Raw genomic sequence first — 19083 nt, forward strand, 5'->3', positions numbered from 1 at the left:
TGAAATATGATGGTTAAATCATACCTAAATGTAGTCTTACACTTATCCAGACGCTGTAAAATACCTATTTCAGGGTCTGGATGTGAGGAAGGCCAAGTTTAGCTATTACTTAACTAATGCATCATTAAATCCCGGCATTAGCTTTAACAGAGTTCTGTGGAGAGGCGTTGATGTGGGGAACTCCTCTTTTGCATATAGTGACAGTAGGGGTAGATTTGGCAGCTTTTAAATAAAGGTTAAAACCGCCATTACCGCCACCTGTCAATGATATGAAGTAGTTATTTATGTATGTACAGTTTATTGTACCAGTCCTATATATGTACATCTTAAAGTATGTAAATCAGTGATGTACATCTCTGTTCAAGAGTGTCGACCTGTAGGAGTTAACTCTCTCTTGCAAACAGAGCTGGAATCACATCAGTTTGGTATTGCAGGCCCGGACACTGATAGAGAGAATGAGATGAGAAGCCTAATTCTATCTCGCTTCTCCCCTTCTCCACCTCCATCTACACCCCGGTTCTGCAGAAACCTGCGCTCTATTCACTTACCTGACTTTGAGTCCACTTTACGCTCCTCCCTCTCCTCTCAGCTCTGCTACAGACCCTGACAACCTGGTCAGGAACTACAACTCTGTCTTGTCCTCCTCTCTTGATCTACATGCCCCACTTTCTCCCTGCCGCACTCGCCCTTCTAACCCAAGACCCTGGCTAAATTCCCACACACGCATGCTGCGTTTCTCCACTCGTTCCTCTGAACGCCTCTGGAGGAAGTCTCACACTCTCGCAGACTTCCTTCACTACAAATTTATGCTATCCTGTTTCAACTCTGCCCTCTCGCAAGCTAAACAAGCCTACTTTTCTGCACTAATCAACATGCACAAGTCTAACCCACACCGACTGTTCTCTGTCTTTGATACTCTACTCAAACCACCCTCAGCTGCCTCTCCTTCCTCCATCTCCGCTCAGGACTTTGCTGACTATTTTAAGGAAAAGGTGGAATCCATACGGCAGAACATCCCCTCTGTTTCTTCATCCCATCCTACACCTCTTCCTAACTCTCCTCCTGCCTGCCTTGACTCTTTTTCCACTGTCTCAGAGGAGGATGTGTCGCTGTTGATCGCCTCTTCTCCCTCTACCACTTTCCCTCATGACCCCATTCCCTCCCATCTCCTAAAACCTCTTGCTCCTACTATAATCCCTACGCTCACACACATTTTGAACTCCTCCCTCTGCTCTGGAACCTTTCCATCCTCCTTCAAACATGCAACAGTCATACCATTACTCAAAAACAGCAAGCTTGACCCTATCTGTCTTTCTAACTATCGACCTGTCTCCCTCCTGCCTTTTTCCTCTAAACTCCTTGAACGTCTTGTATTCTCTTGCTTGCTCCATTTTCTCAACACCTATTCTCTCCTAGACCCTCTACGATCTGGCTTCCGCACTGCTCACTCCACGGAAACAGCCCTCACTAAAATAACTGACGACCTCCATGCTGCCAAAGACAGAGGTCATTACACTCTGCTCATATTACTCGACCTCTCTGCAGCATTTGACACCGTGGACCACCCTCTTCTCCTTCATATTCTCCATACTCTTGGTATTCGGAACAAAGCTCTATCCTGGATCTCATCCTACCTCTCCCATCGTACTTTCAGTGTCTCTTCTGCTAACACCTCCTCCTCCTCTATTGATCTCTCTGTGGGGGTACCCCAGGGCTCTGTCCTGGGACCTCTTCTCTTTTCTCTGTACACACTCTCTCTAGGTGACCTAATAACATCTTTTGGGTTTAAATATCACCTCTATGCTGACGACACACAAATATACTTTTCAACACCCGACCTTACACCTGCTATACAGACCAAAGTTTCTGAATGTCTCTCTGCTATATCATCCTGGATGGCCCTCCGTCGCCTTAAACTCAACATGGCTAAAACAGAGCTCCTCATACTTCCTCCCAAACCTGGCCCCACTACCTCCTTCCACATTACTGTTGGAACTACGATCATTCACCCAGTAGCCCAAGCACGCTGCCTAGGGGTCACACTCGACTCCTCTCTCACATTCGCCCCTCACATTCAAAACATTTCTAAAACTTGTCGCTTTTTCCTCCGCAATATAAAAAAGATACGCCCTTTCCTCTGTTGCTCGACTGCTAAAACTCTGACTCAGGCCCTCATTCTCTCCCGTCTTGATTACTGTAACCTCCTGCTGTCCGGCCTTCCTGCCTCTCACCTGTCTCCCCTACAATCTATCCTAAACGCTGCTGCCAGAATCACTCTACTCTTTCCTAGATCTGTCTCAGCATCTCCCCTCCTGAAATCCCTCTCCTGGCTTCCAATCAAATCCCGCATCTCACACGCCATTCTTCTCCTCACTTTTAAAGCTTTACACTCTTCTGCTCCTCCTTACATCTCAGCCCTAATTTCTCGCTATGCACCATCCCGACTCTTGCGTTCTGCTCAAGGATGTCTTCTTTCTACACCCTTTGTATCTAAAGCCCTCTCCCGCCTTAAACCTTTTTCACTGACTGCCCCACACCTCTGGAATGCCCTTCCCCTCAGTACCCGACTAGCACCCTCTCTATCCACCTTTAAGACCCACCTTAAGACACACTTGCTTAAAGAAGCATACGAATAGCACTGTGAACATTCTGAACACATGATACATAAAGCTTGGCCCCCTGCAGACGCACTTACCAGAACTCCCTCCTACTGTCTCTGTACGTTCTCCCTACCTACCAATTAGATTGTAAGCTCCTCGGGGCAGGGACTCCTCTTCCTTAATGTTATGTTTATGTCAAAAGCGCTTATTCCCATGATCTGTTATTTATATTATCTGTTATTTATTCGATTACCACATTTATTATTACTGTGAAGCGCTATGTACATTAATGGCGCTAAATATAAATAAAGACATACAATACAATACAATTGTTGAGGAACTAGGGAGAGATCAACCACCTGTTGAGTGGACTTGTTCTGCAAGAAATCTATAAGCCCATGGGCTATATCTGTATTATAGGACTTTGGAGGGGAATTGTGTGGGCATAGTATCTGTCTACATCCTGTGGACTATCTTAAGGATAGGAATGACCATATTTTGGCATGCCATTTTGGGCTTCCTGGCCCAACTTTAACCCCATTAATCTCATCAACCAGGTTTGGGGTTGTGTGCAGAGACCCGACCTATTGCTCTTACTGAGACTAGCTGGCATGTCCCTGATTGGGACGGGGATATAAATACTCCTCCCCAGCCTCCGCTGAGTCATTCTGGACCTGATATTCTTTGTGAAAGCTGTGTGCTAACAGGGGACTGGAAGAGCCAGTGGCGTAGATATAGATGAGCGGGCCCCCAGGTAAAAAAATTCTATTGCGCTGGCCGCGCATGGCCAATTGGTGTTTGCATCGCGTTTGCCGGTCGCTCATGTGCAGTCGGCAAATATGCTGGGACAAATATTGATTGGTCACACTAGAGAGCGGGCTCCCAAGAGTGCGGACCCCCGGGCTATAGCTATACCACTGGGCAGAGCCCCTGTAAAGGAAAAGCTGACAGGGAGTCAGCAGAAAGGAACGGAGGAGACCCAGTGCAGGGATCTGGAGCATCCAGTGTTGCTGCGGTCTGTGTGTGCAGCGTTGGCCAGAGCTGTTTGGAGTGCAGCAACGGCGAGGAATTTAAAACTGCTTGTTAGCAAAGAGCAGTTCTGCCAATACTACCAAGGACAGCGACACAAGTTGGGAATGCTTATCGGGGTAAGCTTCTGGATGAAGGTCCCCGCACCTAGAACTTTAGGTTGTTCCAGTTACCCCAGTTGGGCGAGTTTGTGTGGTTTTTTTTATGTACTGGAAGTTTGTGGACACCTTTTCCGATATAAATTAACTTTTGTTCAACTCTGCAGTCCTGTCTAATGTACTGATCCCTGGTGTAATTGTCCTACTCTCCCATAACACACATCATTAGCACTAATGTCCATTACAGTTAAGTGCTGTTGTAAGCCATAATTTACTTTTGCATTACTGAGCTTTAAAAATACCCATTCGCACTTAACGATGTGTTAAAACTCCTCGTTAATAGTGGAGCTTTGTGGATCTTGCCCAAGTGATTAGTGACTTACAATGATTTTGAGTGCTCAAGCTTGTGCAGAAGTAACGCTCAAACAATGGGACACAGCCTTTTACCTATTTGATTCCTGTACAGGCCCTTGTTACTATTCCCTTATTCGTGAAAATATCTGTAAATACAAATACGTAATGTTTTAGCCCAGAAAAATATCTATTTCTGAAAGACCCAGTGGTTAAAGTAAAGGGCATGATCTTGCATTGTAATCTCAGATGTTTTAGTTGTGTTCCCATGTGACTAACTATCGACCTGTCTCCCTCCTGCCTTTTGCCTCTAAACTCCTTGAACGTCTTGCATTCTCTCGCTTGCTCCATTTTCTCAACACCTATTCTCTCCTGGACCCTCTACAATCTGGCATCCGCACTGCTCACTCTACTGAGACAGCCCTCAGTAAAATAACTAATTACCTCCATGCTGCCAAAGACAGAGGTCATTACACTCTTCTCATATTGCTCGACCTCTCTGCAGCATTTGATACTGTGGACCACCCTCTTCTCCTTCATATTCTCCATACTCTTGGCATTTGTAACAAAGCTCTTTCCTGGATCTCATCTTACCTCTCCCAGCATACTTTGTGTCTCTTTTGCAAACACCTCATCCTCTATCAATCTCTCTGTGGGGGTACCCAAGGGCTCTGTCCTGGGACTTCTTCTCTTTTCTCTTTACACACTCTAGGTGACCTAATCACTTCTCTTGGGTTCAAATATCACCTCTATGCTGACGACACACACATTTACTTTTCTACCCCTGACGTTACACCTTTGGTATAGACCAAAGTTTCTGAATGTCTGTTGGCTATATCATCCTGGATGGCCCTTCGCTGCCTTAAATTTAACATGGCAAAAACAGAGCTCCTCATACTTCCTCCCAAACCTGGCCCTATTCCCTCCTTCTACATTACTGTTGGAAGTACCATCATTCACCCAGTAGCCCAAGCACGCTGCCTGGGGGTCACACTCGACTCCTCTTACATTCAAAACGTTTGTAAAACCTGTCGCTTTTTCGTCCGCAATATTACAAATATACGCCCTTTCCTCTGCTGCTCGACTGCTAAAACTTTGACTCAGGCCCTCATTCTCTCCCGTCTTCATTACTGTAACCTCCTGTTGTCTGGCCTTCCTGCTTCCCACCTGTCTCCCCTACAATCTATCCTTAACGCTGCTGCCAGAATCACTCTGCTCTTTCCTAAATGTCTCAGCGTCTCCCCTGCTGAAATCCCTCTCCTGGCTTCCTATCAAATCCCGTATCACACACTCAATTCTCCTCCTCACTTTTAAAGCTTTACACTCTTCTGCTCCTCCTTACATCTCAGCCCTAATTTCTCGCTATACACCATCCCGGCTCTTGTGTTCTGCTCAAGGATGTCTTCTCTCTACCCCTTTTGTATCTAAAGCCCTCTCCCGCCTTAAACCCTTCTCACTGACTGCCCCACACCTCTGGAATGCCCTTCCCCTAAATAACCGACTAGCACCCTCTCTATCCACCTTTAAACCCCACCTTAAAACACACCTGCTTAAGGAAGCATATGAGTAGCTCGATGGCTGATAATTAACATCCCATACATTAGCCTTGGTCCCTTGCAGACGCAATTACCAGAATGCCCCCCTACTGTCTCAGTACGTTCTTCCTACCAACCAATTGGACTGTAAGCTCTTCGGAGCAGGGACTCCTTTTCCTAAATGTTACTTTTAAGTCTGAAGCACTTATTCCCTTTGTGTTATTTATATCTTATTATTTATATGATTGTAACTATTACTGCCCGTGAAGCACTATGTAAATTAATGGCGCTATACAAATAAAGACATACATACATACATACATATTGATCCACTAAAGGTTATTACAAACAAAAAATCCAGTTTTGTCCTGAAGCAGCACAGCTACTAAACTTCACAGGTGTTTGTATATTTACCTGGAGTTCACGGATATCAAACTGTTCTTCAAAGATGTAAGCGGCATCTGCTCCTGATGCAAGGCCGCCCATGTTGGCCAAGTAACCACAGTATCCTCCCATTGTTTCAATGATGAATACTCGCCGTTTTGTTCCACTGGCTGATTGTTTGATGCGATCGCAGGTCTATTCGAAACGCAAATGTCACAAATGAATGATCTTTTCACTTCTATGAGGAATAACAAGCTAAAAACCTGTAACACTGAATATGGTTTGACTAGCTAAATAAAATGATCAAATAGCAGCTACAACTCTTTATTGTAAGCAAATAATGAAAGCGTATATGTTTTCAGTAATGTTGGTTTGAGTCCATTTATCTTTTGTCTTGTATGTCATTTACTAATCGAACAGTCATGCAGAATTGATAATTACCTGATCAGCCCAATCAGGTTTTTTTTAGGCATTCTTCATCCTTCATTTTGGAGGTAGCAATATTTATCAATTAATATTTTAATCAAATGTATACTTTTGTAACTTCATACTGAAATACAATTGAAATGCTGGAGCTCTTGGTTTGGGTAGATATACATTGTGCTTACTTGAGCTGCACAGATAGATTTACGTGAATGAGGCGTGCAGAGGCTGACCAAACTGATATACTCTTTGATTCCTTATTTACAGTTGTAGCTGGCTATCTGTAGTGTGACTAATATCTGGATATATTGTGATATTCTGTGCTAATATTGCCATAAAATCCTAATTAACCACTGGTATCCGATGTTAAACTCGGCTATGTTGTGTTATCAACCTCCACCTCGATGTATGTACAGTATTGCAGCAAAAACCTATACTTAAGTTTAAACATATTCAGCGGTTTCTGTCCATGAAATTACGCACTCTCTCACAGCTTGATGACGGATATTAGTCCGTGGTGTCACAAATGATATCTGACATGCTAAGCACATACCTTGTTTTCACTATGCAGTGCTAAATCTTCTATCGTCTTCAAACTAACCTGGACCAGAATTTCTTCAAACGAGCCTGTCTTAATCTGTTCTTATTTCACAGATGCACAATCTTTAGGAGTTGATAACAACTATAAAGATTAACCTCTTATTTCCTGATACCTTCATGACCAAGTGTTATAGTTATAAGAAAATGAGAGGATAATCTTTATAAAAACCTGCATAAAAGGTAATGACATCCCTAGGAGGTAGATAATCTGGATCAAGTAGGACCATGCACACAGTGTAGTGTGTCTGTATGTACAATACAGGTAGTCCTCGTTTTACAACGCTTCGTTTTACAACGAATGGCTTATCCAACGCTTTGCAATGCATACCTATGTTCATTTTTACAACGCCAAATTGGCTTATCCAACGCTCTTACAACACTTTGCAAAGTTCTTTGTGTATATAATATATATATTTTACCATATTATATTATATATGTATATATATATACACACACAATACAATATATACACTATATAATTTATGTGTGTGCAGCATATCTTATTGCCTGCGTAAAATATTTGGTGTATTTTAGTGTTACAAATGCCTTCAGGAACGGAACCTTTCATTTAAACAGTGTTCCTATGGGAAAACGTATTTCGCTTTAAGACGTTTCGCTATTCACATTTTGAGTAACTCGTTGTGTCGGATAACCGAGGACTGCCTGTATACATAATGGTGTCTATAGAGTAAAAAGCACCATATGCTACAGTATCCACTTACAAGGTGCTGCATATAATGGATACAAATAAATTGCTAGTTTGATACTTTGTAGAAGTAGCTATTTAAATGTCTCCTGTATTAGTGCTCAAATAGTGTAGCAGAAACTAGCATACCAAAAAGGTCCTAGAGATATAATAGTAGACATAGTTTTCTCCAGATTGGTAGGATACAAGTGTTAAAGTTATCTAGTTACTACCACATGGTGCTACCCACCATCCGCTCAGACCCACCCGGACTATTCTAGATTATGTTATAGGTCTGTCTGTTTTCCTGTGCATATTTATTTTAACCATTTACTAATAAAATGTATTTTTACATCAAATACTTCATCTTGAGTGCAACCAGCAGTGCTTGCCCCTTTGTGCCATTATTACTTATGTACCTTCCTAGATTGATCCTTTTAACATACTTTACACTAGCTGAGCAGGAGTTTTCGTTTCTGTTTTTTTACCTTCTCAGTTGTAGCGCCCACAATGGATTACGAGCAATGTATTACATGCCTCCACAGCAGAGCAGGTTCCAAGGTGCATTACCATGCAGGACCAAAATGAACTAATTGCCGAGATAGGTTTAATTAGTTCATTCTAATTTCTAAAAAAGTATATTAGACGTGTTTTTTTTATATCACTTGAAAACGTTTGGAAAGTTTTCGTTCATAGCAGGCAATTCTGAAGGGCCGGGATTACTGTTTAGTTTACAGGCATTTCTCCCTCTGCTATTATAATACATGTTATTCATGTTCCCTATCTTTCAATAGTCTGTCAAAGAAAGGGGAAGAAAAAAGATAAACAAGTGATAGCGGGTAATGTGGATAATTCAGCTCCCATGCTTCAATGTTTACTACCAATACAAGATGTGTCCAATCAGGATGATTTCACACTACCTGTACTTGTCTGATATTGTGTTAGATAAAATGATCAAATCGGAAAGGTAAGACTTTTTAGGTACACAGTATCTCTGCCATTAGTTCACTTTGGACCTATGTAGGATGGCACCTTTAAATGGCTGTTAATGATTTAGAAAATAATTTGATATCTTACCTCCATAATAGCATTGAGGGCAGTGTCGGCGCCAAGACTTAAATCAGTGCCTGGTACATTGTTGCTAATGGTGGCAGGCACTATACACATAGGGATGCAAAATTCCTGGTAACTGGGACGTGCTTCGGCTAGCTGCAGCAAACTTTCAAATGCCTGAAGCGGCAGCACACACATTATTAGCAATTTATTCTGTGGATATGCATAGTGCTAGTGGCTCCTTCTGTGTGACGGGAGGCTTGGTCTCCCACAGGCAAAAAAATAATAATGAAATATCCCTTTGCTGCCACAATTGTTTGTCATGATCGTAAGTGCATTGACTCCATGACGGCAAAGGGATTAAAAAAAACATGGCATTCAGCAGGACAAGGGCAACACTTTAGTGCCCAAATAAAAAAAGAATGAAACGGTGCACTGGGGTTGCATTGGCGCAATTCTTTTCTGAAGCGAATTTGGAAAATTCCCCATGCAGTATTAGCGGAAAGAAACATTAAATGGAAGCGCGTAGAAAGGTCACAAGGAATTAAGCCCAGAGAAAAGCTGCCAGTGTGAAAGTGTTATGCAATGATGCTTCTTGGGAAGGACGCTTATATTCGGACTCCATTTTGCCATTTATTTTTTAGCAGTATTAAACAACAATGTTTATTCTAATTCTGTTGGTATGTTCAACTCCACATGGAAGTGAAATTGCACTACAAACACGTGAGTATGTTGTGGCGCACACAGAAATATTCATTTAAATACGGAATGAAGATTACTGAAAGTTCTGTGATCACCAAGACAAAGAAAAGTCTCTTTCTATAAAGTGTGACTGGAGAGCCCAATAAAAGTCAATTGAACTTTATGTGCAATATCGACAGATCGGCAGTATCACCCTTAATAGAATAAAAATAAATCATTTGTGAAAGTAAATCTGTGGCAAAACTACTGTAACAAAATGGACCAAATTTATCAAAGAAAATGACTTGATAATGAAGGCTCTGAATAAAGACCCCAGAATGTACTTTTGGTAGAAACAAGTCAAGTGTAAATGCGCTGATCATCTTTACATAGAAAAATCAAAAGTAAATTTGTCAAATTAATAAAAGATCTCACCATTTACTTGAAAGCAGCAATTCCCCCTACTTTTTTTTTTTTTTTTTTTAATTCACTATTGGATTTTTTTTACAGGACCCAGTTTAGTTGACGATGTTTTGTCTCCGATCTGGTAAATCAAGTCCCACTGGTCCTGCGGGCCAACAGCAATCTGCAACATCATTGAAAGGATGACTTTGCAGATTTCTATTGGATGTCATCTCTGTACCTGGAAAATGAGCAAGTGCACATGTCGTATGTTATAAGGACCTTTGGCGTGCCAGGCCAATGCCTTACCAGGTACGTCATTAGAGCACTGTAAACATTCATTTTATTTTAGGAAATTAAAATGGATCACACCATTGTTAGGATGGCAACTACATAAACTAAAGTCAGTCGAACAAGGCGCATAGACACTATAAAGGAGTTTATGAGTTCCCTAACAGAAACGACCCGAGTGCCTTTAACACGTAACAGATTGCTGTGTTTTATTCCTCCTCTTGTCCGTAACAGATTTGTCACGGTTTGGTTATACAATAATCTATCCCACAGATTACATTTTAGGCCATTATTAATACATTTATTTGCAACAATCTTGATCCTTCCTTAACGCCTTTCTTAGGCCTGTAATCAATATATTATGAAGCTATCTAACTTCTGATGGAAATTACCTCCGTTCCAATAATTGGGACTTAACTCCTGCACGGGGAAGACTCCTTCGCAGCATAGTGCAAAGAAGAGCCATTAAATTAATAAAGCCGATGGGAGGTCTGACTTAGTAGAAAAGACTACCCAAATTAGGATTGTTTAAAATTAGAAAAGAGGGCGTATGATTACTATTTACAAATATATTCCGGGTCAATACAAATAATTTTCTATGGAAGTAGTCATCCCAAAGACAGTTCAAATGAACATTGGAACTGGTGAAAATCACCTTTCTTCCAAAGTAAATGTTTTTTTACTGTAAGAGCAGTGAAAATCTGTAATTTATTATCCATGGAGACCGTGATGGCAGATACAGAAGATATATATAAGAAACGGTTACACCTCTTTTATAGAAATGATTCCTGGCTGCTCTTGGTTACTGGTGTTCTCCTGCACTTCCGGGAAATCATAAAGATGGCCAAGTCACAGGTTAACTGGATGACCGTTTTTAATTAGACTGCAGCCTACATATTTAGATGACCATAAAGTGTACCAGCAACTACATTGGTAAGTATCTTAGGAACCATAGGGTCCCCCTGAGCTAAAAATTGAGATTCCCAGTTAAAATACAGTTAAAAAAATAAATAACTTCTATTTGGGAAGGGATTGCTGCTTTAATAAATAGCAAGGTTGTTGATCCATCTGATTGAATTACAGGAATCGGGGGATTTTTGTCCCTTCTCTGAGACATAATTGACAAATGTTTCACTGGGGTTTTTTGTTTGTCTTCCTCTGGATCAATATCGGATCAGTATTGAGCCAACTGTGCTGAAGCAGGGATATCCTGAAAACCTGTCCTGTTGGTGGCCCTTGAGGACTGGAGTTGACCACACCTGATCTAACCCCATTAGAATTTAACAAAGGCTGAACCTGATGGAAGTCTTTTTTTCAACCTCATCTACTATGTTATTATTAATCCAGTTCATTTGTATATCTCATATTGCCTATTTTAGTCATTGTTCGTTTAGAATATTGTTGGGCGAATGCTGTTAAGCAACAATCACTAAAACATTTTAAATGAGGAAGCCTTTGAAAATGTAAAAGCAATGTCATACAAACACAGAAACAACTACTGACTAGTTCGCAAGGCCTAGAAATCTAATAAACTTGCAATGCAGAAAACATGCTGATTTTTAGCAAACATACATAGTATTTGATTAAAGAAAGCCGAAAGAGCTTAATGAGGAAAGTACCATGCACCATGCACTACTTACCATGATATACTATCAACTGCTTATCTATTTACCAGAACCAAAGATTACCCCCACAATATTGGATTTTGATATCCATGTTGGGAGAGCAATTCAATAATAATCTATATATTTTTAGTTATGCCATATAATAAGCATGACCCAGTTACAGTTCCTCTTATGCAAGTATCCAGGGACAATTTTTTTTATATAGTAATGTGTGTGTCAGGTTGGTCTAAATCTATCACGAAAAATATGTCCCTGCATTATAGTAAGGATAGGTGATTTTGCAGTGTGGGGGCTTGGACTGATCTAAAAATACCACCATCACAACACTCCAAATGAATTTGAAATAAGATATAACATTTCATTAAAAAAGCATCCACCATAATGCAATGCAGATAGGACTGACTCATCGATTTAAAATGTAAGTTTTTGTTTGTCATTATCTAAAGTATATGTAATTTTAATATTATTTACTGGTTTAGTGTACTGTTAAATGAAAATGAATATAGTAATCACTGTAAACTGGTATTTTGTAGTCTTGTTGAAATATGTTTCGTTGTTATAGAAAACATAATAACAATCTTCAATTACCTGTATATATATTTTTTTAAAGCATCCACATTGGGACGTTCACTGAATCCTAGTGGCAAGATGTCAAAATATAACAGTCACTTGATTGCATCCTATGTGCTATTATTTTCAGTAAATGACCATTGCCAAAGAGATTTGGATTAATTTCACAGTGTTGGCTTTATTTAATTATAAATCTAATTTTTATATTGAGTGGTTTGTAAAACTCACACAAGTAAGTTTATGCCTGGACGAGTCTCCCTTTGTTCTGGTAAATAAAAACAAAATTCAGTTGCTGTATCTCCAAACTCGATCTTGGAATGTGCTGGGTTAGTAAGTGCACTCAAACATATATCTGATTGAACTTACATCTGTTATAGTATTCAGAGCAGTATCTGCGCCAATGCTGAAATCTGAACCGGGTACATTGTTGGAAACGGTAGCAGGAACCATAACCATAGGGATACAGAACTCATCATATTTCCCTCGGGCAACAGACAGTTCCAGTAGTCCCAAGTAGGCCTGAGATGCACAGGCACAGTGTGTGGAGGAAGAAGAAGACAATTGTTGTACAAAAAAAAAATATATATATATTTTGGGGAGCCACGGGGAGAACCATTTCTACCACAGCACACAGGTTTACTAGAAAAGGAACCACTAGGACACAGCAAAACAAAGGTCAAATAATGAAAGAAAGACATAAAACAAACATTAGACAATAAAATGCAATAAAACAATGGTAGTGGTGTTCTGACCAAATCTAAATGTTATGTGACAAACACAAGTATAGAGATAACATTAACTTTACAGGCGGTCCTCTATATCCGTCGTTTCACTTTACGACGGACGGCATATCCGACGTGTCACAATGCAATCCTATGGGGCGTTTTCCGATGCCGGAATGTTTTATCCAACGCTTGCCACCGCTGATTAACATTGGACTCACTTTGCAATACTTTCACTATCCAACGCTACTTTCCACAACGGATACCGTTGGATAACCGAGGACCACCTGCAGTTTTGTTTTCTGATTACAGAAATGGTTAAGTTATATACTGAAACCTAACACTAGTCAGTTGATTAAGAACCTTACAAACTTCCCATCTTACAGTTTGAGGAAAAATTGTAAACCGTAAATACAAATACAAAACTGCCCAAACGTCTGCTGTCCTCACGTTTCTTTCCTTTCATGATAGGCCTATGCACTACGTGACTCATATATTATACTATTGAAAGGTAAAACATAACTACTCATTTTATTTAAAGCAACAATAACTGCTGAAACATATTGTGGATTATGTTGATAAACAGATGCGGCAGAGCTAGCACCACATGCAACGAGGCCTCCTTTCCCCTGTTGTGCTACCACTTTCTAATCCTTTGATCTGTTGTCTGTGTAAAGAGTTGTAATAGGACAAAGCAACCATGGAAACGTTTACATAACTGGTCAGCTACATACCTCAAATCCCCCTACGACAAGTAGAGCATTGATGTTATTAGCACGTATCTGGTCAGCAATTTTTTGAAAATACTTAGCAGGAAGAGTCCTGAAAAAAGATTGTGAAAGTAAAACATCTGATCGTCAAAAAGATCAAAAAACAAAACTGTTATAAAGCGTAATAAAGTATAAAACTAATATTAGCAGATTGCCAAATTCATGCTAGTTTAAAGACGTTTTTGCTACAGTTTCATTAGCTAATTTCACAACCATACAATAAAAAGAACAAGCGGCAATATACAGAGAATTTAAAAACACTGTGTTAAAACATTTCATTTAGACATTACCTTTTTGTGCCCAGTAACGAGCCACCTTGGCCTGTCCAACCACCGACATCTCCCCAGCGTATCTCTTTAATCTAGGGAAACATATTTTACAATGAAACAAGATAACAATTGTGGGCTTTGTCTGTATGCTGTTGCAGTATAGAAATCTATTTTATTTCAGGTGCTTTACAAATGATCTCTGCATGGAGTGGATTATTTCATTCAATGGAAAAAGTATATAAAAAAAAACATGTGGGCTATATTTACTAAACCATGTTACACTATCAGACATCAGCCAGCATGGCTTTGTAAATATGGTCAGGTCTGTTCAAGCCGAGACGGTGTCTTATGGAGTAAACAGGTTCGGCGAGGGAGAGATGGAGCACTACTAAAAAATACAATTGCTAGAGAGTGGGTCCCCAATAAAAAGGTTTAATGGATCAGAGCATGGTACAAAAAATGAGCCCTAATGCCCCCACCAACGCGTTTCGAGCTTCCGCTCTTTCTCAAGGTGCATCTTATGGAGTAAAACTGTTTAGCAACGACTGTCTTTTCTAGGGTATTCCCCTAAATGGGGCAGCAAGGTGTCTTATGTAGTATGCTTTTTAGTAAATGTGGCCCTACTGTATATGTCTGGGATAATGAAGCAGTAACTTGGATGTGTGAACTTTTAATTCCTTTAATACAGTACAGTATACTCTTTAATACAGAGTAAAGTTTATGATATAATGAGTATCACAGTCATTCAGCTGCTACACCAACACAGCTCCCTCATCTTACTTTGCATTTTACCATGATAATGCAAATGTATTTTGAATAGATGCTATGTAACGTGGGAAAATGTTGCACACCAAAAATCTAAATGAAATGTGAGATACTGATATCGGTGCTCTCTAACGCAATGAGGGAAACCCACTGCAATCCAAGTGCAGGATACACAAGAAAGGAAGAGTAGAGGCTCCACGGATTTTAGGAATGCAATCATTTATTGAAACCAAATAAAGGGTCCAATGTTTCGGCTTCACTCCTTGCCAAAGAATGCTGCGACAGCCGTTGGACACTTTATTTGGCTGCAATAAATGATTGCATTTATATAAGCTCTCGAGCCTCTACTCTTCCTTTCTTGTGTATTTTGAATAGATGCTGACAGTAATATTTTATGTGGCCCATACATTTCCCATGTAGCTTCTATAATACTGTACAGACATCCAGCCAAGATCTAAATAACAGAAAGCTAAGAGCATGCTACTAGGGCATTCTCGATAACAAGTTGGCCAATGTACGGGTGCACCATTAGCCATCTGAAAGTCACTGGTATATAGGCATACCCCAGTTTAAGGACACTCACGAGAAAGGACATGTCACCCAATAGGCAAACAGCAGCTCGCGCATGCCCCTGTCAGCACGTCCTGAACAGCAATACCAGCCCCCTACTTGTACCGAAGCGGTGCGCAAGCGGGGAGACTATAGAGCCTGTTACAAATGCGTTATTTCCATCAGTTATGCATGTATATGACGATTGCAGGACAGTACATGCATCAATAAGTGGGAAAAAGGTAGTGTTTCACTTTAAGTACATTTTCGCTTTACACACATGCTCCGGTCCCATTGTGTACGTTAATGCGGGGTATGCCTGTATTACTGGATTGAATATATATATATATATATATATATATATATATATATATATATATATATATATATCAGGAACTCGCGTATTACACCATCAAAAAGGTCCAAACCAGGACGATAACATTAATGCATTATTAAAACCACTTTCATACATGAGTACCTGCTCTATTTAGCACACCCAGAGATCCCATTTAATTACAGAATGGTCCTATGAAGATGGCATTTTGCCCCCTAAACGTTGAAGTATTTAAAACAACATGTACAAAACCCAATGGCTTGCAAAAAATAAGATTAAAACAAAGCTGAATGTGTTGTCCTGAACTGCCAAATATCATTAAGTACCCAAGAAGTTGGCAGTAATGTTTTAAATTCTTAGATCACCTTTTTATTCAACATAAATGACCAGTGTCACTTCAGCTTTAATAATGCCTAACATATATGAATAACACATTAAGTGTATTTCAATAATCTGTGCATAATTTAGTATTTTACATTTGATCAAATTTACAATCACCAACCTGCCCGTGGGCAAAGCCTTCAAATCCATCATTGACCGCAAACATTTTGTGCCCTTCGGTTATTCCCACTCTTACTGCAGATCTCACGGCACCATTCATGCCAGCTGCAGGGGCCCCCACATTTAATACTGCCACGTTAAAATTACTCTGCAAAAGAGAAAAGGGAGAAGTCAAATAAATACATGTCAAATAAAGCCGGCAATAGGAAAACAAATTGTCACACAATCTAATTTCACACTTCTTAAAACACAATGACATACACTATTAAAGAATAAAAGCATAACCCATACATGAGTAATGGCCTCTACCTTTGGGAAACAGGCGGTCACACAAACTGCTTATTTTCTATTCGCCCAATTTGTAAGTATATTATTCTGAACTTATTTAACTTTGCCATTAACAGGGTTGTATGGAATAATACAAGGCCCCTCTTTAATATGCTATGAAACCGTCACCTCTTTCTTAGAAAGATGTAGGGCCATATTCACTAAGTAGTGCTATTCAATTGGACACCGTTCTGCACTGGATGACAGCTTGGTAAGCATAGACCTTAAACCTTATTCATTTTTGTTGGTGTGGAAATTACAGCTTTATTGTTATTCAATCAATAAATTATTAAAACTTTTTCCTATCTTATATTTACATTGTTGAAACATTCTATGTCAACTATATGGAAATCCTTTTCTAGGCAACTAGGACACAGGTTCAAGTAGCATAATAGATTTCATCCCAGGCATAAATATAGGTGCACTTGGATATAGGGTGCATTAATCATAAATGTGATCATCAAAGGAAATAATCACGAGAGACTGCATTTAAATTCAATGCCTCAACAGCTCACCCTGTAAAAACATAGCAGAAATCAAGAATAAGCAAAGCCACTACAGGGGTTATTCATTAGACTATGAAAGTGCCTATTGTTTTAACCCACTGAATGATCTGCAATCCGAGTTTTAAAAGAAATACCCCACCCTGCCTTTATTATTGATCTTTGTATGTTTGAATATCAAAAGGTGTTTCCCCCCCACCCCCCTTTTAACTGAGTGCTGCTAATTATCCAACTTGTAGCCGGCAGATTTATTGGGGGGAGGGTCATGTGACTGCTTAGATATATAAAAGTAACACCACCCCCTGCATTGGCAGGGTTTACATTGGCATTTTAGAGTGATGCATTTAAAGTGATAATTTTTACTTGAGAATATACTGTTAGACTATAGTTTGACTAGAGGTGACTGGGGACTGCATCTTCTGCAAACTCTTCTACACAAGGCAACAAACGGTGAGCTACTTGACCACACTATGATCCCATGCTTGTTAGCCTGCACAATTAACCCCCCTTTACACCTTATTTTACTGCATCCTCTCCCAAAACTGACTGCACACAACTGCCAAATCTCCCAACCCACACGGACAAACCTGAAATCGGACAAACCTGAAATCGCACAACCATTCCTTGCTAGACTGGATTCTCTCCTCAAATCTCAGCAGAATCCAATCCTCTGGCATCCTACCTGACATTTTCAGTGACCATGCAATAGTGTACTGTGTAATGAAAATTAAACCATCCCAATCAAGCCCTAAAGTTCTCCTCACTAGAACATTTAGAAACTTTAACCCACAACAGTTTCTGGCTGACCTTACCAACTGCCCTTGGTACAGAATTGACTTGATTCCTGACCCTGATACTGCGCTCGACTATTTCCAATCCGAGTTTTTAAAACGCTGTGATACCCATGCTCCACTATGCATAATAAGAGTTCGGGGTTCCCACCTACCGTGGGTTACAACTGACCTTATAGCACTCTACCAGTTCAGGGATGCCTTGTGGACAAGCTACAAAGTAGCTGGCACTACCAAGGATCTCAATCACTACAGATGCCTGCGGAACATGTGCACAAGGCAAACAAGGCACAATATTACTCTGACAATGTTCTCCAGAATACATCAAACCCAGCTTACTTTTGGAAGATTATCAACAATATATTCCAGCCTTCAAACATCAACAACCAATTAATATCACTAAGGAGGATATTACTCTGACAAACCCAACTGACATTGCAAATGCATTCAATGATTACTTTGTGGGGTTTGCTACTAACTTATTAGCGAAACGCAACCCAAACCACAATAATGAATCTCATTCTGTGAGTACCCTTATAGCCCACCCTCTTCCAACACTGCCCACAATTTTCAATTTGGCCAAGTAACCGAAGAGGAGATTACACAAACACTCCTCAAATTAAAACTAAGCCGCCAATGTGGACCTGACTTACTGCAATCTAAGTTCCTAAGACTTGGTGCCACAGCCATTGCCAAACCAATTGCTTCCATAGTCAACTCTATTCTGTCTGCAGGCCATATCCCCAAGACCTGGAAAACTGCTAGAGTTGTCCCAATCTTCAAATGTGGGGACAAAAGCACTGTCTCAAACTACAGGCCAATCTCTCTTCTCCCAATACTATCCAAAGTCATGGAAAAATGTGTTCTCTCCCAATTAAGTGATTACTATACCAAGACAAATTTCCCTAGCGAATTCCAATCTGGCTTTCGCCCCAAACCCTCCACCGTAACTACCCTGCTAAAAGTTTGCAATGAAATCCAGTGTGGAATGGAACGGGGACAACTCACTGGTGCAATATTCCTAGATTTTGCAAAGGCTTTTGATAGTGTTGATCATGTTATCTTGCTTAACAAACTCCAGTGTTCTGGAATAGGGAAGCATGCTTTAAACTGGTTTCATTCCTACCTATCAGGTAGATCCCAACATGTGTCCATCTCAGGCTCTAACTCCAACCCCTTGGATATCACCTGTGGTGTCCCGCAAGGCTCTGTTCTGAGGCCCCTA

At 40.3% G+C, this 19083-nt stretch overlaps 1 protein-coding gene across 4 annotated transcripts in view; it reads right to left on the bottom strand.

Annotated features, from left to right (window-relative positions):
* The window catches only part of PFKP (phosphofructokinase, platelet), a 90647-nt gene that overhangs the window by 5319 nt on the left and 66245 nt on the right, over positions 1–19083 (bottom strand). For 2 of the 4 annotated variants that reach the window (XM_075587778.1, XM_075587776.1), the window contains 5 exons: positions 16239–16385; positions 14110–14180; positions 13784–13871; positions 8783–8935; positions 6028–6192 (listed from right to left, as the gene is read on the bottom strand). In XM_075587778.1, coding sequence (XP_075443893.1) covers positions 6028–6192; positions 8783–8935; positions 13784–13871; positions 14110–14180; positions 16239–16385 — 624 coding nt within the window. Of the gene's footprint in view, positions 1–6027; positions 6193–8782; positions 8936–12693; positions 12847–13783; positions 13872–14109; positions 14181–16238; positions 16386–19083 lie in introns of all 4 variants that reach the window. The other 2 variants (XM_075587779.1, XM_075587777.1) reach the window with 2 other exon arrangements.

This window comes from Ascaphus truei, chromosome 2 (assembly GCF_040206685.1).
Source record: "Ascaphus truei isolate aAscTru1 chromosome 2, aAscTru1.hap1, whole genome shotgun sequence".
Lineage (NCBI taxonomy): Eukaryota > Metazoa > Chordata > Amphibia > Anura > Ascaphidae > Ascaphus > Ascaphus truei.